Here is a 24,313-nt window from a genome sequence, read left to right as displayed (position 1 = left end):
AAGTCTTCGGTGCCGACGCCACCGGTTCACCGCCTCTCCGCCAAGTGCTCGTTCGCCTCTCTTGGTTCTTCTATTCTAGCGGTGCTCTGCCACTTCACTTCTCGCTCCTTCCAGGCCACCACGTAGGCCTTGCCCCCCCTTCTTTCTTCTCTTCTTTACCTTTTGTCCACCAGATATGCGCATTGCCGTCTTCTTTTTGACGTAACCGTCATGCTGTCTGCGCTGTATTTTGGTATTTTCTCACTTGGTGGTACATACTTTCTCTTCTCCTACTTTAGCTCGTCACAATGCGGCCTTATTCAAAGAGCTTTTCCCAAAAGACTGCTCCTTCATCATTGTTTCGTATAATGTCCTCATAATCACCATTCTATTCATAAACTTCAGCGCCAAAAAAAAAACGCACAGACAATTTTTACCCTTGTACTTCCACTATAATTTTGCATTCTTCCTGTCCGATATTGCATGTGTATACTATTCATTCATTTATTGCTCCTTTAAATGTCGCTGCGTACGAGCTGATAACATATCCAAGGTAACAAACACCGCCTATTTCATGCACGTGCACATACTTATGAAATCACATAAGAGAATTCAAATGACTTCTAACTTATCTACCTTTCATTGTCGGAACGTTTTAAAACATATTCAAGCAAGGCACATCGCACTACTATCCTACTGGCATTACTACAAGAAACTCTAGTGCATATTGTTTCCAGTACAATGGAGTAGCTGCCAGTATTTTTTTTCGTTACTGAAGTTTAGTTTTGTAACTGTAAATAATGATATAAATCAAGACGTACTATCCTAATGATCAAAGTGTCAATGATGAATATGTAGGCACTGCCAAGGGACCTCTAACTGCGGTACTTTCAGCGACGTGCAAATTGCGTGCTAATGTTTAACGATTAATAAATAGGCGCTGCGAAATATGGAGAACACCACGGGACTGCGCTGCCACCTGGATTATAAAGCAACGCCCTCGGACAGTCTGCCTCTTAGTTAGCCAGAACGAAATAAAGGAAAGCAAGAAAAACATCGTGAACAAGCTAGTTCTTTATCTTCCACGCACCTGAAGTAACACATCGCGTTTTGTGGTAGTTGGAAACGAGCTGTCATAGGTATTGTCTTAGCGTACATATAGTGCACGGATATTTTTTTTTTGCCACATCACCTTTCCCCACAAAAGCGAATTGACAGCGTCGGTGGAAAGGTATAAAGGTGCATTGTGTTTTCTCCCAGTCGCCACGTCTTTCTGTAATAAGCAGAAAGAATACATGATCTTTGCCTTAGGAGCTGCAAATGGCCACAAGAAGAAAGCAGCAAATATATATCAGTCATGTAAGTGTGGCGGTAGGCCAAACGCATCGACTATCATCAGAAATTATGAGTTCCAGACGCAAACCGGCAACTTCAAGAAACAGCGGCGGAGGATTCTATCTTTGAGTCCTATCCAACGTACTGATCTTCTACCATATATGGTCTCAAGCCTTCATGCTAGCATGCGGGACGTAGCCACCGTGGTACTAATTTCCTAGTCATCAGGTTGGCCGATTCCGAATGATGGCCTTTAATCCGTACCAACTTCACCAGCACCAATGGTCGGAAGATAGGGACCTGTAGAATCGCCTTGATTTCACGAATTGGGTCCTGAGAAAAGCTGATGCATCACCGAATTTTTGAGCAACATCATGTCGATAGATGAATACGAACTTTCGCAGAAACGCCCAGGCAAATTTGGATAATGCATACTATGGAAGTGACTCCAGTCCACACTGGGTAAAGCTCAATCGCCACCAGTACCAGTGGTCGTTCAATGTGTGGTGCGGAATTTACGCCGGTGGTATAATCGCTCCCAACTTCTTCGATCGCACACTGAGACTGGACAGCGTTACGTGAACGAAATCCTTGGAGAAGTGGTGGATGTGTTTCCCAGTGAAATCCCGCTGTCACGTGTTGCACTTCTGTGGTGTCAGCAAAATGGGGCACCCGCACACAGCAGCAGCCGAACACGAAACTGGCTGGATGCGACTTTTCATGCGCAATAGACTAAGAGACACGGGCCTGCAAATTGGCCGGCCAGGTCACCTGACAAATGATTGTGCTTACGTAATGAAGACTGACGTCAGAGCAGCTCAAGACAAGGATTATAGATATCTGCCGTATACATAGAATTCTAACGTCGGTCGTCAAGAAAGCCACTGAAGATGTGTTAAAGCAGACCCAGTACGTCGTAGCTGCGGAAGGAGACCTATTCGAACACGTCCTCTAGGCAGCAGCTGGTGTTCAGAAGATAGGGACATAGATAGGGATATTTTCTATGAATTCATAGAAAATAAAAGCACACTGAAATCTAATGTATTTTTGTATTCTTTCTTTTGTGGAGGCATCCCAATTGCCGATCCGGCCCATTAGAAGCGGTACAGTTTCTTACTTGAACGAATCGGTTTTGCCTTTTCACTTAACGTGGGTTGATTCTCGCTCTGTTTAAATCGCTTTTATTTTTGCCACGAACCTGTTATTGCAGCACGCATACACTTTCATGAAAAATAAAACGGTCACTTTAATTTGGCTTTGGTCGGAAGCAAGTTTCTGGCGCTAAATATAGCGGCACACGCACCCTTTCGATGCGGTGCGAGCGGAGCCGGGATTTTAAAACGTTCAATGCCTATTCCATTGCTTCTCCAGTTTCGTGCTTGGTCAGAACGGCACTTCGGCGGCATTATCAAGAGGCTTTTGTTATCTACGTGGTCAGTCGGCCTTGAGAGACGGATAATAGGTGTGCCGTAGAACTAAGGTCAAGAAATAGCTGCAAAACGGCGAAACCTCCTGTTGGTACACCTTCCGTACCATTATCAAGGTGATGCGCTGTCTTTTCGGGTTTGCGACAGCCAATACATTTGCTTTCAATCAGCTTATTGCAGGGCGTTTTCAGCTGGTGGACCAGCGTTCGTCAGAGTACCTATATACATATCTATATATGTACTAAACATCCTATATATATATATATATATATATATATATATATATATATATATATATATATATATATATATATATATATATATAAAATATATGAAATATATGGAGTTGTGAAAGCTGGTAAGCGCCCCCTCCACCTCCGGTAAAATGAAAATGGTATACCTATGGAGGGAGGCCACTATCGCCTCCCTAGCCCCTCGAAAGAGTTCTTTCGTTTGCAGCCTCTTTTTAATTGCCGCCTTCGTTGACAATGCGCGGCCTTTTCGCCCTAGCCTAGCGTTGCGCATTCATTGAAGGCATCGCCACTCGTCCCTTCCGATCACGTCAGAACGCCGTAACACGTCGAGGTGCTCATAAGTTGCCACGCCCACTGCTGGGCTACAGCAAGCAGCATACGAGTTTAGTGCTTCCTGTAGCAGTCCCGCATTACTGTGACACTCGCTGACGTAGAAGCACCATTGTAAATTTTTACAGAAGTTTCAAGCGTTGCCTGTTGTAATTATTATAATTCTAGTATTTGGGCTTGATTATTAAGAAAGGTGCAAATTACTTGCAAGCAAATTCGAAACACGTATTCCACTAATTACCAAAAATTCGCTAAATAATTTCCTCATTAGTTAGTTTACGGCACATGTCCACATTTACGAATTGTAGTCGACTTCGAATCAATTTAATTTAATTACGCTGTTTTACGTGCCAAAACGACTTTCTGATTATGAGGCACGCCGTAGTGGAGGACTCCGGAAATATCGACCGCCTGGGGTTCTTTAACGTGCCCGTAAATCTAAGTGCACGGGTGTTTTCGCCCGTCGTCGAAATGCGGCCGCCGTGGCTGGGATTGGGTCCCGCAACCTCCTGCTCAGCAGCCCAACACCATAGCCACTGAGCAGCCATGGTGGGTGCAATCAATTCCAAGAATTACACCACTTTGACGTTATGCGCCAGCTAACTCGCTGTAACAATGCACTGTTGTTCAACTTACTTCATTAAAAACGCACTTTAGCGCAATGAAGCACACCAGTAACTGAAGCGCCCATGTATTCCCTGAATTCATTTCAAGTGTATATGCCTTGCCGGCTACAATTCTGGCTACACTCACTTCTGGCTACACTCAATTCCGTATTTGTATTACGCGGCACTAAGTTAATTATTGTATCTCAATTAATTAGCTAAATATATGTTTCGAGTTCTCGCGGTATAATACCATTTCTCCCAATATTTCCGCTCAAGGACAATATTTATGCTATCTGCCGCGAGTGATTTTTGGAAATTACGTAAAACTTTCAATGATCGCTTTGTACATACAAGCGTGTATTATTTGAAAATAAGTTCTGCAGTTAGCGCTGGTGTTTAGTGCTCGTCTCTGCACATGTGCACCTTTTGCACTGCAATGAATTATACACCTTACCAATGCGCCCAACTATTTATCAGGGTACAATCTATTGCTTAAGAGGAAGCTTTAGCTCGGGTGCTCCTATCTAAATACATGTAAACGAAGAATTCGTTTTTCTCGGCAACCACAGCACCAAATTTGACGGGGTTTGTTGCATTTAAAAGAAAAACTTAAAATCTAGTGACTTTTCGATTTTCGATCTAGGTCGCCAATTTTTTATTAAAAATTGGCAAAAATCGCAAATTTTCAGAAAACGAAACTATCAAGTTTACAACTCTGTAACTCAGCAAGAATAGGTGATATCGCAATTCTGTGAATTGTACCTAATAGCACATCTAAAGCGGACAAATTTGACATCTTATACATGAATCTCAAAAAATTTATTAATATGTAATTACAACTTTTGCAGAACCCTCGTAAACAACGTAACAAACTCACGTAAGATGTAAAATGACATATGAAATTTGTCCGCTTTGAATGATCTAATGGATGCCGTTGACAGAACCGCGATATCTGTTCTTGATGCAGAGCTATTAGTTCGTAAACTTCGTGCTTCTATTTTTTTCGAACTTCTGAAATTTTGTAAATCTCTTTAACAAAATTCAAGCCCTAAATCAAAATTCCGTTTCCAATAGTCACTAGAATTTATCTTTCTCTCTCAAATGCAACAAATTTCATTAAAATCGGCCAAGGGGTTATCTCAGAAAAACGTTTTTGCGTTTTTACATGTATTTGAATAGGCCGCGTCGGAGTTGGGCCCGAGCTAAAGCTTCCTCTTAAGAACTAACCCTTAACCCTAGGTGAAAAGAGGGGGCTGTTAATAAGTACATCAGGAAACAGACCTAGAAGAAAGAACTGCTACGAAATCTACAGCCTGAATTAAGAATATTGGCAATATACAACATCTTCGCATACATCACTCCAAAGTATAGGATGAGGCTATTCCACACACACACACACACACACACACACACACACACACACACACACACACACACACACACACACACACACACACACACACACACACACACACACACACACGCACACACACACACACACACACACACACACACACACACACACACACACACACACACACACACTTTTACATCTTGTTGTCTAGAGAAACTACCACACGCGTGACAGACTACATTTGAGACAACCGGACGTTCTAGCCTCTCACAAAATTACATGCTTTGGCAGTGCTTGTTTTCTTATAGTTGACTGAGTGAACGGATGTCTTCGCTGTCTTACCCAGTGGGCAGCCAGCCATCAGGCAGGAGGCCGGACTCGTGGTGATCAAAATAGCCGGCGAACACCGTGGGTCCACGCACATGAAGTTCATTGGCGCGCAAATGGAACTCGGTGTGCGGCAGCGGCCGATAACCGCCTTCGTTGTATTGGCCGACTGCAACCGGGCCGGCCGTCTCCGTCAGACCGTACGCCATCTGCCGTAAAAGGCACGTCGTCAATTCCCGGACTCACACGTCGAGTAGCCACCACGGTGGCTAGCCATCATTGTTGCTTACCCCGCTTGCACAATGAAAATTGGAAGGCGAGACTATTCAAGCACCGCACGAGAGAGACGGGATCAAGAGAGAAGTGAAGAACGCATTCTGTGCTGATGCATGTGAACCTTCCGGTCAACAGTGCGCAAAAAATTCCCTAGCGCATAAAAGATTCGACAAGTACTGCGCCTATGCTCTATCTCACAAGTATAATTTGCAGCACTGCGGAAGTTACGAGGTGTACACACACTGCTGTTATTTTGTTTCAGCTTAGGCTGTCATGACTGAACATTGGATAGTCGCGCTTTCTGCTGTCTTTTGCCGTCTCCATTCATTCAGTTGTTTAAGTCAGCGCGTTCGTAAAATCAATCGAACAATAAAAACTTTGCGGAGCGGGAAATATTTTTCCTCGAGTTGTGAATTAAACGCTAAATGTGCTTCTCCCTGGGGCACTCACCAACAGGCGGCGAATACGGAGTTTCTGGGCGATCTTCTCCAGGGCCGGCCGCTGTAAGCTCGTTGCTCCGACGAGCCCTGCGTGACGTTCCCCCCAGTTTACGCGGTAATTTATCGGCGTACCGAACAAACAATACAAAAAGGGTTCTACCTTCGCACAGGCTGCTGATATTCCGGCTTTCGAGTTCCGGGCAGTCGAGCAAGTCGTGGTAGAGAGTGGGTGTTCCCTGTATAGTAGTGCATCTGCGTGTAGACAAATGCAGCGTCCAATCGTCATGTGTGCCATTCGAATGAGTGTGGACGCCCATAAATAAGGAAAAAAGTAAAGGCTAAGCAGAGCACGAAAACAACAAATATTGCAATAATTATTTCTATATCAATTATTCGTGTTTGCAATTCCCTTTCAAAAAGAAGTCTCCAGACACGGAGCGTAATTTTTCATGAGGAGAAAAGCGTGCTTATGGACATGCAATTAAGAAACATGAGGCAAGAACGGAATTTCTCAGGGAAAAATATCGAGCAAGTGTAAAAACAAAAGCATCGTGTAATTTATCAAGCTATTTGCGCTGGAGCAAACGAGGTAGTCGTGGTAAAAGTAATTTAAAAGATCACTGCCAAAGCACTCCGTACAGATGGTTAACCAGCGAAGCTGAAACGTGCGGCCCCAGTGTTTCTCACTGGGTTAATCCCGACGGTTCATGCCGGATCCTCGGTACGCAGTTGCTGCTTGCGCTCGCCTGCACAAGCCTGCCCCTGTGCCCGGGTTCCAGTATCAGCACGACGTAGACGAGCTCGTTCCCAGTTCTGCTCGCGGCGGTGCTGAGCGAAAGCTGCCTGGTACTCAGGAGTATATATGGCGCGTGGCCTACCCGTTTGGGAGCTGTAAAGAAACTACCGCGCGCAGCCGCTCCGGCGGAGAGCAACGACGCCACTACTCGCGCAGCCAATCGCGCGCCGCTCTTTCTCTTTTTCTTTCGTGCATGCGCATGAGGTTACGCCAGAGGAGTTTTCGGTGTACAGGCAACAGACGAACGGATACACCACTGAGCTACACTGTAAAAAAAATTTGCCTCACTTAACAGAAAATCTGCTGGTAATTTGTGACCAGACAATTTTCCGCAAATTAAGAACGGTCATTTCCGTAGAACGGACAACTGTAAAAGAGAGACCGTAACACAAGATACGAGTGCTTCTGTATCTAGAAAACGGAAGACTCTGTATTCTGAATCTGTACTATAACCGTTAAAGTACGTAGCTTCTCGTATTCAGAAAACGGAACACACTGTATGCTGAATCTGTACGATAACCGTTAAAATACAGGTGCTTGCCGTATTCAAAAAACGAAAGACTCCGTATGCTGAATAATAATATAATGATTTATTTCCATCACCATTACATTGATGGAGGGGATGGGAATAAAAGCGATTGACGCTTGACTAAGTCCCCACGCCCCGTACAGCAGGTGAGCAGTGGCATGCGACGGCACCTCTGTCACGATAGCAAATACAAAGTCAAACAAAACATTAGTATAAAAACAAGTATGCAAAATACACAATCACCTGCGTGTGTGAAAAAAAGTATAAACCGATTGAAAGGAAATATCTGTACTATATCCGTTAAAGTACAGGTGCTTCCCGTATTTCCTCTTGCAGAGCATATCCGTTGTTCGGAGAATGTGCCATCGGGGACAAAATTGTCCACGACGTGCGAGAGTCGACCGAACTTTATTGGTGCACTATTTGCTGGGATCAGCTGTGCTAGCATCTGCGTTCGGAATGTGCATACGTGACCCACTGTTTTCAGCGGTCTTGAACAGAAATTCAATTTGGTCGATGCTCGCACTTCCAGGGTACTTTTGTCCACGATAGTACATCTCCTTTAATACAAATGTCATGAAGGCAGCGCATAGCCGAAGCAGCAGGTCACCATTGAGAAAATTGTCTTGCCAACACACTGACATGGCTGCAGAGATAAAACACCTTGCACTTTGTGATATGAATGCATTGCATAGTATATATACAAAAAGGTGCAGCATTTCAGTGCTCAAGTTCTTAGATGACACAAGCAACTTTATTTTCTTCAATCACTCGTCTTGCACTTTTTCCTGGTGGAGGTTGTTCTTGACCCCAAACGCTTGCAAGGATTAACTTGCTGCTGTTAGGAGAAACAAATAGTATTCATGAATATCCATCCTAAAGAAAGCGGCAAAAAAGTATAACCACAGAACACGATAAAGTAGTAATTTCTGTGTTAGAAAAACATGTAAGTAGACCAACATTGTTGGAACAAGGAACAAGCCACCATTTCGACATGGGTGCTTGTCATCAAGCTAGCAAATGTTTTCCTTGGCTATGTTGTTTTGGACTATGCATAGCTCACTGGCCCTTAGCCTCACTGGGGGAGAAGAAGCTGGAGCATATAATAGGTCAAGGGAAGCCGAAGTGTTAAAATAAAGGAAGGAAGGCTGTGCTTAGCAGTGGTGATTTCGATGAAGCGGGTATAAGCACTGCTGTCAGTCCTTGCAAAGAGTCGGGGTGACCAAAACAGAAAACGATGTACACATGTAAGCAGTCATTAATCCAGTAGACCTAATCTTCCCAGAAGACAAAATAGGTATTAAGATAAACAGTTTGCCCATTTGTAAAAAGGAAACGACGAATTAAGAAAAATAAATTCTGTATCAAGATGCATCTCGTTAAGATCACTGTAAATGGTAAATGAAGGCACATTATGAATACTTATTTTTTGAAAGCCGATGAACAAAAGATATATTAACTAAATATTAAAAAATCGGGACATTAAAATTAAACTGCGTATGACCATAAAACAGTAAAGAACAGCCTCTGAAAAAAATGGGATGGACAATATGATAACCAGGTGCAAGATGCAAAACGTCGACCGCTGTTTATATTCATGCTGCTGTTGACGGCTTCAAGTTTCTGTCCTCCTGTGGAACCTTTGTCTTACTTGAACAAGGAGATGGGTCATTTTTTAAACAAGACAGTTCAAATGCTGTTCAAAGCTTCAGCATTATTATAATGAAAGAAAACGTTATGGGCAGTTCTGGGTGTGCTTTCATTCACCAGTTATTTCCAGAGGTGTAAGCTCAAAATTTAATGGTCTAAATGGACCTTAGCTCCTGGCAAACCATCAGCTGGTCTTTTTTTTCAGCATAAATGCCTGCACATTATATGTGTTGGCAGGAGTGCTAGCGAACTACATTATACTTGTTGCCACAACCAAAGTGAAACTTCGTAACAGTGAGTGAAAAAAAAACCAGCATTCCACAATACAGGTTCAAGTCATCTGGAAAAGTTGCTCAAGTTATTGTACACCCCCCAGCCCACCATAGACACAATTATACACCACACTGACTCTCATGGTGTCAACCAAGCTATTATAACACTAGGCATCAAGTGAGGAGAATAAGGGGATAAGCGGGCACAATTCTTTTTGTTAGAACATCAAATCTGTTTTACATTAATGCAACATTCCAACTAACAAAGGAGCAGCCGATAGTGACCAATGCATACGAAAGCTCATAACATTCTGTGCAGCAGAATGTTGCCGATGAGGTGTTATGCGTACAAGTTCACTCTTTCACACAAAATGACACCCTGCAGTCAAACCTTGTGCCAACATTAGAGTTTGAAAAACACCACAGTGGAAAGCAAAGAGTGCTAAATTTGTTGAAAATTACAAAAAATTATTTGGTTATTCATTATTCTTACTCTTCGTTAAAGATTCACAGACTGTTCCCTACGGGTGCTGTAAACAGGCACCATGCTTTTACAGTCGTAGCAACAATGATCTGTGGCACAGACAAGAAGAAATGCTCATGAAGTTTATGCAAGAGTATACCCTACAAATTACAACCCATTTCACATTCCAATGTGGTGGAAGAGGAAGATGAAAAAAAGCTATTTTCTGGTGGAGGATGCATACCCCAGAGTAGAAACAAGTGTACCCCAACCATTGCTGTTGCCGATGCCTGTGCACTAGCAGTTACATATAATATGGCAGTTACAATTGTTTTTCCACAAGCACTGCAAGCTGCTGCCAGTTTACCAGTACAGAGCTGTAATAAATTTAGGGCAAGTTAAAGCTCTCTAATGGATTTATCTCATATGAGACAATTGGAATGCAGTATTCTGCAAATAAGTGAAGCGCGATGTGCCATCCCATACAGTGGAACACCTTTGAAGAATCTGAATCACCACCTGGGCAGTGACGAGGTAAAGAGTGTGTTCTGTGTAAAGTAGTGCACCTGTATAGCCTAAAGCTGTGGAGAATGCAGTTAGTATCAGCTGTGAAGGTTTCTAATTTTAATTGCACAGTAAAAACCTCCATGCAGTTTTGCAAAATGCACACCCACTACCTTCTTCTTCAAAGGCAATGACACGTAGGGCCATAACATATACATTATGGGATTCGTTCCCAAACAATCAAAGTGAATAGCACCACCCTAAGTGTTATGTGCCTTCTGTCTCACATTTTCTGTCAAAAATTGTTAGTGTCGGATGCTGTGATCGGCAGAGAAACGTATTTCTGGAGCAATATAAAGTATTAACTACTGTGATCTCAGTACTTTCACTGCTGTTTAAGGATTATCGGGTCCTAAGGTAAAAAAAAGAGGAATAAATACAACATGTATATTTCACGTCACAACCCTCGTGAGGTATTTAGTAGTCTGGATTATAAAGGATTATATATTTACAACGCAGGACAGATTTTATTCTACTGAAAGAATGGCATCATGCCAATGATTCTTGCATTTGGTGCTATATTTATTTGAATTAAGTTCAGTTGGAATGTGCGTGCATTGTCAGCGATATCGCTTGACATGTTTTAGATTGACTGTTTTCCCAATTTAGGCAAATTTGTATTCACAAAGAACCTTGTATGACACCAAGAACTTGCTTAGCAGGAGTATTTCTAACATTTGCAAGATACGAAGCTCCTGAATGCATATCTAAGCCTGGGGTGCACGCCCTCTAATTTCATCAGCAAGTTTCTGGAACTCATCTACGAGGTTTCTTATGATGAATGTAAACTTGCTTGAACGGGAGAAATAGGGAGTTTAAACAGGTGAATTATGCAGCATAAGAATGATGTCAGCAAGAAGCAAGCATCAAGAAGCACTGTCACTCAATGTGCATAGACCATCAAACAAGAATTATTTGGGGTGATTTAAAATTCTGACATTTGAACAAAATGTCTTTTAATCTATATATAAACTCTGATTATTCCCTCTACTACCACTACCTTCACCAGAAGTATTCATAATCATTATCTTATCTATTCCACATCATCCTGGGCAATATTCAAGCCTTCATAAGCTGCTTTTTTTACTGCTAATTCTCTGCGGGAAAGAGGTGTCCGTATGAAGACCGTATTATATACTTATTACCCGTTTTTCGATAAATGATAAGGGAAAAACTTCACACCAAAAATGCATTCAGCTTGAGCAAGTTCTATGTTTGAAGCTTTTGATTCTTTTTTCCCTTTGCCATCTTTGACCCACCTGGTTAGCTAAGTAGACAGAAAAGCTGCAGGAGAAAGGTGGGGGTGCCAATTTAGACTTGTGCCCAGGGGACCTTTTCACGGTCACTGGAAGAACTGCGTGTGGCCTCGGCATCTTCCTTGAGGGCCATGGCCATGTCTAAGAAACCTTGTTCTCCACAGGCTGCATAAAGAAAGATAATTTTCTTAGCTAAATATTTTTCTTAAAAGAACCCATTTAATTTAAATTCATGCCTTTGCCCCACAAAATTGACACGTGACTGGCCACTCAAAACACTTTGCGTGTATTCGCAGGCTTATTCCTTGGAAAAACACTTTTATGTAGCACACAATGAGTAACAGAAAAGTGTATCGGGAGGCTTTCATATTGCTGTACAACTTTTCATTGACACTTTTGATTTAATTCTTTGAGATGTTTATTAACTAATTAAGAATATGTAATTAAGCAGAATGCAAAAAATAATCCGAGTGTCTCCAAGCGATGGCAAACAACATTACCTTCGTTCTATCTAGTTACATTGCATTTACATATTTCTAAATCTTGGTGCACGATAGTTAGGACACCCTGTTGATCAAAAAACAATATTACAATTTTCATAATCATCTCTTGCGTGTTGTTGGTGGCTATGGGTGCTGCAACTTATTCTTTCAGTACGGTACAAGCAGTTTTGAAGTAAAATTGTTTTGCATCAAGGGCGTGTCATCTAGAAAATCAAGCAAAAGGTCAAGTTGTGTTCACTATTCAGATGTGTAACTAAGAAACTGCAGGAAAAGGAAACAGGACACAACACCTCATAAACAATGCAAAATTTGAAAATCTCAACTGAACAAGACACCAGTTTTTGCAAACGCAGAAAAAAGCCACTAGCTTACGTCGAGCACACCCTTGCTATGTACTCCATGTGAAGTTGTTACCGCAATGCTTAAGCACCATATGAACGCAACAATCAACTTTGAGCAGAATATTAACACCACTAAATGAACTGCCCTTTGAAGATTCTTGATCTGAAATCCTCAACGACTTGTTCTGGCGTTTAATCTGTCGAGCTCAATCTGCATTCTCAAAAGCTGGCTCTCGACCAAAAGTTCTCTAAACGCAACATCAGCCTAAATCTCAAGATAGGGTTGACCTGCAGATAAAGTGGACAATGCATGGCAAACATCATGAACACTCTTACATGTTAAACAGAGGGTTCGCTCATGCAGCCATGAAATTATGTGATGCAGACATATGATATATTGAAGCTGGTTTTGTAAAGTGTTTCATGCTTCCAAGGCTTCTTCTCCAGTTGTGAAAGCTGTCTCCACTAGTTAAATAAGCAATGAGAATAAAAGAAGAACTTCAACATGCTCACAATATATTGGCCATTTGCAAGTAACCAGCAGTCTTTTTGGGCTCCTAGGTTGCCTGGTGCAAATCTACTATGCCACAGTACTTGCATTACCCTGTAGCAGTCACTTTAAAATGCAATGTGTTCAGAGCCCTTTCCTTCTGTTTTCCTTCTTTGGAAACAGTTTACCATGTGTTCAGTAGGCGTCGAGAAGAAAGACAGAAAACAAGAAAACGCTGTGTACCACGGATGTGTAATACGTTTTGCTGGATGCAGCACACCGCACCGGATGCAGGTGAAGCCAGTGGAAATGCGGTGTCACGCAGTCGCTTGTCCTGGAAGCAGGGCATATGGTGGACTAACTAGTGCGTGTGATCGGATAATATTGCTGCCGAAAAAAGTTTCTTTGTGGTTTTTCACATTTTAGGAGCTCTCTGCGTGTCTGGTAAGCAATTTTATGACAATCTGAACCCGTATACGATAGCCTTCTTTTATATCAAGTTTTTTCTCATTTACCAGTGTTTCCATTGCACGCCACTTATGTTAGCGACACTGTGGACACTGCAATGGCAAAATTCTGGACACCTCGAAACACTGCTTGGGTAGTTTATGGCACATCAGGCAGGCATGTAAGGGGAACAAATGCCACACACCCGTGCAAACGAAGTGCTGCTGCAAAGTAGTGAAGCACCAACTTTCGGGACAAGGTTGGCTTCAGTCGAGGGCGCTCGATGTGCTGTCCATCACATGTAGTAAAGATCAGTGGTGTGGACCTTTTCATACTGGCTTTTTTTCCGGTCGGAACCTTGGCAACAGCTTTCGCTATACTTTTTTGAACCTGCAACATGTGCAGAGAAAGTCACGTCACTGTGCGTTGATTGTATGGCTTTATTTTTCTACACATTCTATCAAATAATTAAAATATATAGTTCGCACATTTATACTACCGTATATAGACAGTCTAGTTGTTAGACACGCGAAATATTACCATCCCTCTGACAGAATGCAACAATAGTAGCATACACTGTAAAGGTACAGTAAAATGTATATTGATGTGACACGGTATGAGCATGAAGTATGCTTACAGTATGCACTAGCCTTGTGTCATGTAAAAGTTAATTGTCAAGCATAATGTATTTCTACTTAGTCTGGGTCATCAAACTGAACAATCAATGTTCCAAGTTTACACATTGTTGGCTTTTGATTGCCTATGTGATCTGTTTCCTACTTACGCATGCAGTAATACCACTGTTATAAGGAAAAATAGTTAGAAAAAGAAATGCCGTGATAATCTTCCAGATTTGCTGAGGGCAGGAGTAATGGCCAATAGCATGTGGTTAAAGCTCCATCAATACTCAGTTTTCACACAGCTTAATTGTTCAGCAAGTAATAAAGATGTACGCTGTGCACCTCTGCATGACCAATAAAATCTGACTACTTGCCTATATCCACTGCACTAAGGCTGCTGCTTGGTACTGTTCAGCAGTTCGGCTTTGGTTTTCTGATGTACAGAACTGTTTAGGTACCAGTAGTTTACTTTGCGAAAAAATGAACTTAGTGTACTGGTCATTTGCACATAAATAATGCGACAGCAAATATAACACAAGGATAGGAATATGGGTCTCTTAGAAAAAGTACATACACATTACGATTATAATGTTATGTGATGCCACAATGAAACAGAAAGCAACGCATAGAAGAGGATGGCACTTCCATGCCACCAAAGTTATTGGACAGACAGTACTTCAGAAGTGCCCGCAACACAGTCAAAAAAGGCAAAGCCACATTTCCTTGCGTTCAACACATTGCGTTGACGGGCTAGTTGGTGTGAATCCTTAAATACTTTGTTTAGCGCAAAACAACAGACACAAGAAAGACGGCCAGAACAAGGCGCTACTCTCAACTGACATCATTTTTTTTCGTCACACCTTTATAGACAGCAGAATCTAGAAGAACGTGCGCTGTGAACACCATGTGCAGGAACCACCAACATCCGATCACAAGAGCGCACTTATGCGACGCAATCCAAAAAAAAACAACATATTGAACATATTCAGCACTGCACAAGGGTAAAGAAGGCAAACTAATGCACTGTGACCCCAATGACTGTATGAAGAAAGTTTCCGATAACTCTCGGGCGGTGGTATCACAGCACTTTTTCAAAATCGTAGTATCTTGAAACATGGCTTTTGCACTTCCACATTTTACAATGTTGAACCAAATGGGAACCTGTGCCTCTCGGTATGGATCGCTCATGTTCGCAATGTTTCGTGATATTACGATTTTGAAAAAGAGCCATGATGCCACCGCCCGAGAGTTATCGGAAGCTTTCTTCATAAAGTCATAGAGGTCACACTGCATTAGTGTGCCTTCTTTAACCTGGTACAGTGCTCAATATGTTTTTTTTTATTCTATCGCATGAGTATGCTCTTGTGGATGGGATGTTGGTGGTTCCTGCACATGGTGTTCACAGCGCATGTTCTAGATTCTGCTGTCTATAAAGGAGTGACGCAATAAAGTTATGTCAGTTGTGAGTAGCGCCTTCTTCTGTCGTCTTTTTTGTGTCTGTTGTATTGCGATAAAAAAATGTAATTATGTATTACTTGTGTGTGTTTGAAGACAGCTCCACACGCAGTAGCGATTCGAGTATTGCTGCCCAGTGGTTTAGCTCACCACAGTTTGAAGTGCCACAAAATATAAGGAGAGAAAACTGCATTATAGTCTTGTTGCAAACAAGAATGTAACGTGAAGTGCATTCTGATGCCAGAAACTGTCAAAAAAGGATTTCATGATGCACCACTGTGCAGGGTTTTATAGCAAAGTCAAATACATTTAGTGCAAATATCACGCTATGATGGTACACAATGGTGGTAATCTGTGATAATATAAATGATGCCTTAATACTAACGCAAAAGTTGACATTACTTAATAATACCCCTGTAAATTTTAACATGCAGGGGCACTACTTGGTTAAACAATAGTGATTTAATGTCTATGTGTACATGTATTACCCATGCATTTCTGCCATTGTCCAAATGGCAGAAATGAATGGGTAATACTTGTATACATAGATATTACATCACTATTTTTTAATCAAGTGGTTAAGATATGTCTGCCTCATACAAGATTTGAATTAAAGCATAAGTTATATATAGTCACCCTAACAGTAACACCTCATTTGAACTTCACTGTCAGTAGACGCCTGTTGATGCCAGCCTCCCCCAATGCTAAACTGTGCAGCATGCTTTAGAGAAATTATAGTGGTATCACTTACCTCTTAAGCTACTCAGGACTGCAGCATTGTAGACGACATCTACAAATGTCCCATTTCATGTATAACAGCCTGAATTGCTTGCACATCTTACCAAGTGCAAATTAAAATTACTTCTCCTTGTTTAGCATTTTTGCCTGCTAGACCACAACCCAATGACATCAATATATTAACATATTACCTCAGAGAACCTAATTTGATTTATAGATTAACACCTTCGCATACTGCCACAGCTACACTCTGTTATATGCGTTGCAATCATAAAGGCGTGCTTGTCCAACAGCACTACAATGTCACTAACCGTGGTCACCTACACAGCTAAGTAGATGGTCATGATTCAGGTAGCAAATAGGCAAGAGAAAAAAAATCCACTCACTTTGAGAGCTATGATACTGCCATAACTTGAGAGAGATGGACCCATTGCCGGCAGCAGACCTCTTCTCAGCTCCAGTAGAACAACAGCAACTTGCCTTTCAGTAAAAGAACAGGATTAATTAGTAATGATAAGTTACCTTGTTTTTGCTGAGTATCAATACTATTTCACTTTCATGCATATTCACTCTCCGCTTTAGTAATACAACTGAATTATTCGTAAAAATAGAGTCAATGATCATACCATTCGCTTCTCTTGTATGTCCAAATTATTTCGCACTGATACACCGTTTACTGCTTGCTTACTAACACGAATGCCTTGACTGCCCAGACATCATTCGAAGCAACACGTCTTGCTGCACCGCAACAAGTAGCACCAAGGAAACACAGCAGAGCAGCCAGAGCGAAGAACTTTTTTTTCTGGTCACAATTAAAACGTGCACCTAAGCAAGAAAGTAACGATCACAGGTAGTGAGCCACTGCTATTGCCTCGAGCGTTTATTTCCGTATTCTAGCAGAAGTTCTTGTATCGGATACAGTATGCTCTCAAGCCAATACAAGCGCCAATACAAGTGCGCAACTGAACGCCGTTTTATTCTACGCTTTTAACGCGAGTGAGAAAAGCTTAGAAGTACCACACGGAAATTGCGATCGAGCCAATCGCGCTACCACTGGATTCGATCTGAAAAGATAGGGTGATCCCTTTCCCCATTGATGCATTTCTGCCCTAAGACGTTGCTTAGTGGTCTTTTGAAACAATATTTCTCTTCGCGACACCGGCTTACCACATATAATTTTAAAACCTACGTTATGCAAACCAAATAAGATTAAAATGGGCTTACCTCATGAGCAAGTTACGAGTGCGCGTAGACTCTTGAACACCCCTTGAGAGCAAGCAGGCTATCCGTGTCGAAGCGCATACGTGCACACAAACACAGGCCAACTTCTTCGATGCCACAGAGTGCAGAGTTTTGCACACGAAGTGAAAGACATCCAGCGCAAATATCCCCGCGCGAGGACGGCAAATGACGAGCGCACAAGCGTACACCACACAGCGACAAATTCGGAACTTTGCCAAATCGAACGTGCCGATACCCAAGCAGCGTAACCATCCATCGTTTCTCTTCTTCGCTCCCGATGCGTCAATCTGTTCCTTGTGGTCTTGCTCCACTCTTGAGTACAAATCAAGAGATATTTACGGCAAACTAACAACATTTACAACACGCCACGATAAATGCCGGCTGACTTCGCATTAGCCGGTTCGTCCACCACTCCTAACGGATGGACGTATGGATGGATATTATGAGCGTCCCCTTTGCAACGGGGCGCTGGGTTGCGCCACCAAGCTCTTCCTACTATACTGCCTAATATCCTACCTTGGTTAAACAATGAAAAAAGAAAGAAAAAACACTATGAACTACCACGTCCAAACTTTCTCATCCCTTATTCCGAACTGTGCTTTTGTTCGTCTCCGTCTTTTGTCGTTTCCCTACTTTTCTTCCACCAATCCTCCAATCGCCTCTTACTAATGTCTATTGCGGACCTGTTTGCTTTACCACTGCTCCCGCTGAACCCAAGGGCTTCAAGGAGGCCAGTGGTGCCTAAATCGACCGCTGGGTAGACGTCTTCACATTCTAATAATATATGCTCCGTCGTTTCCGTCTCTTTACCGCAGCAAGCACATGCTTCTTGTTCCTTCTTATATTTCGCTGTATACGAGCGTGTTCTAAGGCATCCCGATCTCGCTTCGAAAAGTAATGAGCTTCCATTTGAGTTATCATAAATGGTTTCTTTCGTGATTTCGTTTTTTCCTCTTAAGTAGTTACTCATGGCAGGTTTCTTTTGCATTACCGCCACCCATGAGATTAATTCAGCCTCTCTCACTTTCCGCTTGACCTTCCTTGTTGCTGTGTTGCCCACCCCACAGGCCACATACTTGCTGGTAAGCTTCCTAGTTCTTTTCCTCCACTGTGAATCAATGTTTTGCCTGCACAGATACCTGAACACTCTCCCAGCCCATTCACTTTCTTCCATATTCCTTCACGAGATTCCCTCACTTCAAAACTAGTCCACCCCATATCAACCGGCACAGCTTCATTTGTAGTCTTCCCGTGAGCGCCCAATGCGAGGCGACCCGCTGACCTTTGGTTCCCGCCGAGTCCTGATTGTACCCCTGATTTATAGCAAACAACCGCACTTCCAAAAGTACGTCCTGGAACCATTACACCTTTCCACATACCTCGGAGGACCTCGTACCTATTGTATCCCCATAGCGCTCAGTGCTTCATTATGGCTGCATTTCTCTTCCCCTTTACTGATATGATTTTTTCCTGTGTTTCCATATATCCATTGCCTTCGTTTATCCATAAAACAAGGTATTTATATTCTGTTACCCGAGGTATTTCTTGGCCCTGTATCTCCACTCTCTGTTCACTGTTTTAAGTGAACACCATAACACCTGATTTTCTAACACTAAATTTCAAACCTAAATTGTTGCCTTCCTGTCCACAGATATTAGCCAGACGTTGCAAATCACTTTGCTTGTTAGCTAGCAACACAATGTCATCCGTATAAAATAAACCTGGGAGTTGCTGCTCTATTACTGTACCCGCCTGTTTGTATGAGAGATTAAACCCGAAATTACTTCCTTCTAGCGGCCTCTCCATCCTCACCATGTACATCATAAACAGCAGCGGGGTTAAAGGGCACCCGTGCCTCAGTCCCTTGTTGATATGAACTTTCCCCTCGCTCCTCATTCCTTCCCATTCAACGCAAACGGTATTTTCTAGGTTAATCTCTCTCAAAAGCTGTAGAAAATCGTTACCTAAGCCTTCCGCTTCCAGAATATCCCATAAAATGTTGAGGTCTACGTTGTCGTAGGCTCCTGCAATGTCTAAAAAGGCCACATACAACGGTCTGCTTTCTGCTTTTGATATTTCAATACACTGAGTAAGAACAAACAAGTTATCATCCAAACGCCTACTTATTCTGAAGCTATTCTGAAGAACTCCAAAAATGCTATTATTCTCTGTCCATGCTTGAAGCTTTAATTTGATTGCCTGCATTGCTAGCCTGATGTATTATTACTGATGTAATGGTCAACGGTCTATAACAAAGAATTCTGTCTTTCTCCCCCTTACCTTTATAAATAAATTCATTCTACTTTGTCGCCAACTGTCTGGTATTCGTCTATCTTTTAAAGCTTTTTTCCCACTACTTTCACCAGAGCTTCCTTACTTTTTGGTTCTAGTTCATTTATCAGCCTAACGGGAACCCCGTCTAGCCCTGTGGCTGTGCGCTTAGGAATTTTCTCTTCCGCTTACTTCCAGTTTAAGTTTGTCAGCACCAGCTCCTTTTAACCTTGGGTCTTTTTCATGCTCTTTTTTTCATCAAGTACAACCTCGTCATTGCCTTGGAAAGATTGGGCTGTTGCTTTTCGGATGTAATTTATTGCCGCTTCTCCTTCCACTCTGTTTTCGTCTTCGTCTAGGATAAGTTGTATTTTTGTTGACCTCTTGCCTAATAATTTTATGTGGTTCCAAAACATTCAGGTGTGGCCTTCTTTTTCTCACGTATTTCTGACAACCAACGTTCACTTTCACCTTTTAATTTTGCTTGCAGCAGTATTAGAACCATAGACCTTTTCTCCCGGTATATTTCCCATTTACTGGTTACTTCATCCTGTGGCAACTGCGCCTTCTTTGCCTGTCTGTGCTCTCGAGATGCTTCCTGTCGTTCGGCGATCACTTCTCGGACCTCGTTGTTCCACCAGCTTTTCGGTTTCTTTTTTCCTGTCCAACGAATATGTTGTTTCTCTTTCCGTATTTCTGTCGTTATTACACTTAGAAACTCACCACATTCCCCCTCTTTACTTGGTCATTTGCCAAGTTCTTCCTCAATTCTAGTGACTGTATTTGCTATTTGTTCAGCGTTCAAATTTGGACTGGCCATTTTGCTCTCCATGCTCTCTTTCCCAACTACATATCCCATTTTCAAAATGATGCGTTTATGGTCTCTCCCTATGCTGTTAACCCTTCCTCATCGATGACCATTTCTCTCAACTTATCATGAATTCCTTCTGTCATCAGACAGTAATCAATGGTCGATTGGCGGTTTCCCACTTCACACGTGATCTGTCCTTCACACTTAGGCCCTGTATTTACGATCACGAGGTTATATTGCTCACAAAGGTCCAGCTTTGACTTCCTCGTTATTCTCGGTATAGCCATCTGAATCCTGTATGTGGGCATTCATGTCACCTAATAGGACAACTTCAGCACCACTCCCGAAACCCTTAATTTCAGCGCTTATGCATTCCGCTAACTCTTTATTCTTCTCTGTGTAATTTTTTCCGGTCCACAAGTTTCTTTCCCGCTCATTGCACCTGATAACCAAAGATGCTCTTGACATTGTGAATTTACTATTTTCCATTTGGCTACCTGATGGATGAGCGTTCCAACTCCCCCTCCCTTTCTTTCCGATTTAGTTCTGTTGCACCCTTCCCAAACAAAATTCTCAATAGCTGGCGGCTCTTCTGAGTCTCTAAGGTGCGTTTCTGTAACCGCATACACCCCTATTTTTTCTCTATGTAACTGCTCCTCAATCTCTGCCCACTTTTGCTTTCTTCTGCCGCGCTACATGTTTATGTAGCCTATTGCATGGCGAGCTGTTTTTTTTGTTTTCCTCCTTATTCTGTTATCGACGGCGATGCTCTTCTGATGTTCCCCTAGGGGACCTTCTTCATTACTATCTATTCTGATCTCCTGAGCGCCCGCGGGCCACCTAAAAAAGCAACAGCGCGGCCACCAAGTCGCCAGCACACTTCTCGTGCTTGTCTGTAATTGAAGTGGACCCCGTCTTGTTTAAAACCACCACAACTTCTCACTTCCCTGTTTACTTCGACAACCTCGAAGCCTTTCTCTGTATTTTTCATATTGCCTCATTAGTAGCAACTACGGCTCTTTGTACGTGACAGTCACGCACAGGCACCTCCGGCACCGTACACACCACGATCTGCACCTGAGGGAATAGCTCACGCAAGTGGTCCACACCCTTCGCCAAGCGCTGAGCTAGTCCTGGCCCTTTCCTGTTTAGGACGTCATTTAGCCCACCTGCTACTATGAAGAGGTTGCGCACGTGGGCATTTTGCGCGAGCTTTTCTTTTGCTCGCTCCATGACGAAACCCAGTGTGCGCCCTGGAAATGTCCCTACCGCCACTCTTTTGTCGCCTTTCACCCTCTCCACAATTGCTTTCGAGCACCCAGCCAGGTTTGAATCGCCAGCGATAATCACCCTTTCACTCTCTCCTACCTCTCCCTGCTTCTCTTTGTCATTTTCCGCGTGATTCGGACTCGACAAGGGGCATTGTCCCTTGGGCTCCGGCTGTTTCCGCGTAGCGGCCTCAAGGTAGGTGCTGCTCTTTCCAGCTAACCCTTCATCACCCTGCCTGCGTTCCACATATTTCTCTGACCCTCCCGCGCCTGTCGCGTCGGGGGCCTGCGTTCCATTGTCACGCACATTCTCGGTCACAATGGCGGCCCTGTTCAGCTTTTCCTCGACTGCTTCAAGTCTCTTTTCAACTACCTTCCATTCCTACACGCTCCCTGTTTAGCTCATTTTTGAGCTCTTGCACCTGTTTGAGAAGCTCTTCCTGGAAAGCCTCCATTTTCTGCAGCCTAGTATCGACATCACATTGTGTGCCGGTTGATTCGACGCCCTCTCTATTCGATCCCGTTTCCTCATCTGCCTTGAGGGACCCCCCCCCCCCCCCCCCCTACAGAACGGAAGCGCAGCGCGCGCTGCCCCCTGGTGCCTCACTCTGTGAGCGCAGAGAACAGAACAGAATCGGTTTCGTTTTCGCATTTGTGCTCTAGCTACTAGAGCTGCAAAATAATTGCTTGACAAATATTCCATTCTAAAAGAGGAGAACGCTTTCTTTCCCACAAGTTAGTGGGTTTTATACAAAGGGAGAGAGAATGCAAGAAGCAGAAAGGCAGGGATGTGAACGAAACCGTTCGCTACTGGGGATAGCAAACCCCTGCGACGCAATGAAGTGCAAAGCAGTGCACTGCGATGCATGAATATGCTCTAGTACCGTGATAATTTGGGCTGGTTGCTGCATGTAATGAACGGGTAAATAATGAGTTGTGTCATAACATCTACCCTTGTATAAAGCACATGGAACTAATGGTGTTGCATTCTGGGTCAAAAAGAAATAAAGCTTGAATCGTTACATCTTGGCACTGGGCATTCTTTCTCTCCGTCTTTTTTTTTTCTTCTTTTTGACAGTACACACAGTACCAGCACGGTAATAGGTCCTTAATCTTCAGTCACCTTCCAGTACATTGAACACGTCGGGCATGTTCGCGTTCTTTATTCTGCCGTACAAGAACGAGCGCGCTTACCGGTCTTGTTTCAAGGTGAAGCGCCAAATGTTTGCGATTCCATCTTACCGCAGGAATTAACACATGAACAGGGAAGATTATGCGTAATCGATTTGTCTCAATGAATGGGCAGTTATTGACAGAGACGAGATATTTTGTAAACATTATGGGAATGAGTTACACCAACTATATTACAGTTCAGCGAAGCTCTTTCACACTTGGGGGTATTGCTTGTCGCATTCTAAAATGTCCTCCGACCGTTGTACTTGGATCTATAGGCCGCCAGTCCCCTTGGAGACCATTTATTGCTAAATGTAAACGCAGTTACGGTTATTATACCACTCCCTGCGTTTCGGTACTGATTTATAGTGCTCACAATTTTTGGCGTATATAGAGCACCAATGTCATTCCCAGCGCACCAGCACCTGAGTGCCGCAAGCTTGTTTACGTATGCGCGTATGCCCACGGCTCTTCGTTCACTTAAACATATATGCTGTGTTATTAACTACAAAGCGTTTAATTTGAGAACATTGCGAGAACACGCATATATTTGCGCATATGATCAGCGTTACAAGGCCCATATGTGCGGCAAACTGCGACTGGAATATAGAAGACGCGTATATACATTTGTACGACCTGTTATTGCAGCTTTTGGTAGAAGGCTAGCTCTCACATTTTGTACGTATCTGCATAATGTGTACAGTTTGCGTGTTCAATAAAATATTGTTAGGTGAAACTTTGTGAGCACGAGCGCTCATTCAGACAACTTAAATTTTCTCACAATAATACGGATGTTCGCATAACAAAAATACGGAATTTTGTCTGTTTCGTGTAAAACAGTGTATAAGGGCTATATGATTACAGTGAAATATCCGTAAAGCTTAAAACGGAGAGCGCGTATATTAACGGCCGATTTTGCCGTATTTTTGAAATATCACAAACTTTCCGTATTTTTACCTGCAGTTCTCCGTATAATGACGGAAATTTTTTACAGTGTAGCCATATACAACTTGGCTATAAAATATGCGTCCTCAAACTTAAATATGAAAGGGGTGGGGAGGATTCTGTAAGAGTCCACCTTGTGGATTGTCCAT

General features: G+C 42.8%; 1 protein-coding gene and 1 long non-coding RNA gene across 3 annotated transcripts in view; both read right to left on the bottom strand.

The window, feature by feature from the left end:
• Positions 1–24,313, bottom strand: part of LOC126523436 (medium-chain acyl-CoA ligase ACSF2, mitochondrial-like) — a 348,233-nt gene that overhangs the window by 88,090 nt on the left and 235,830 nt on the right. The window contains exons 12-14 of the mRNA XM_050172050.3: positions 6,491–6,582; positions 6,341–6,417; positions 5,630–5,823 (exon numbers count right to left, since the gene is read on the bottom strand). Coding sequence (XP_050028007.1) covers positions 5,630–5,823; positions 6,341–6,417; positions 6,491–6,582 — 363 coding nt within the window. The remainder of the gene's footprint in view (positions 1–5,629; positions 5,824–6,340; positions 6,418–6,490; positions 6,583–24,313) is intronic.
• LOC129382700 (uncharacterized) lies at positions 7,823–18,481 on the bottom strand. 2 transcript variants are annotated; one of them, XR_008610748.1, is made up of 4 exons: positions 16,841–18,481; positions 13,847–14,031; positions 11,864–12,025; positions 7,823–8,493 (listed from the first exon to the last, which is right to left on the bottom strand). It is a non-coding gene; the product is annotated as an uncharacterized lncRNA (long non-coding RNA). The 2 variants fall into 2 exon arrangements; XR_008610749.1 differs by having other exon boundaries at positions 7,823–8,490.

Source organism: Dermacentor andersoni, chromosome 6, assembly GCF_023375885.2.
Source record: "Dermacentor andersoni chromosome 6, qqDerAnde1_hic_scaffold, whole genome shotgun sequence".
Classification (NCBI taxonomy): Eukaryota; Metazoa; Arthropoda; class Arachnida; order Ixodida; family Ixodidae; genus Dermacentor; species Dermacentor andersoni.
The sequence above is the reverse complement of the archived record's forward strand: the minus strand, read 5'-3'. Positions and strand labels throughout refer to the sequence as shown.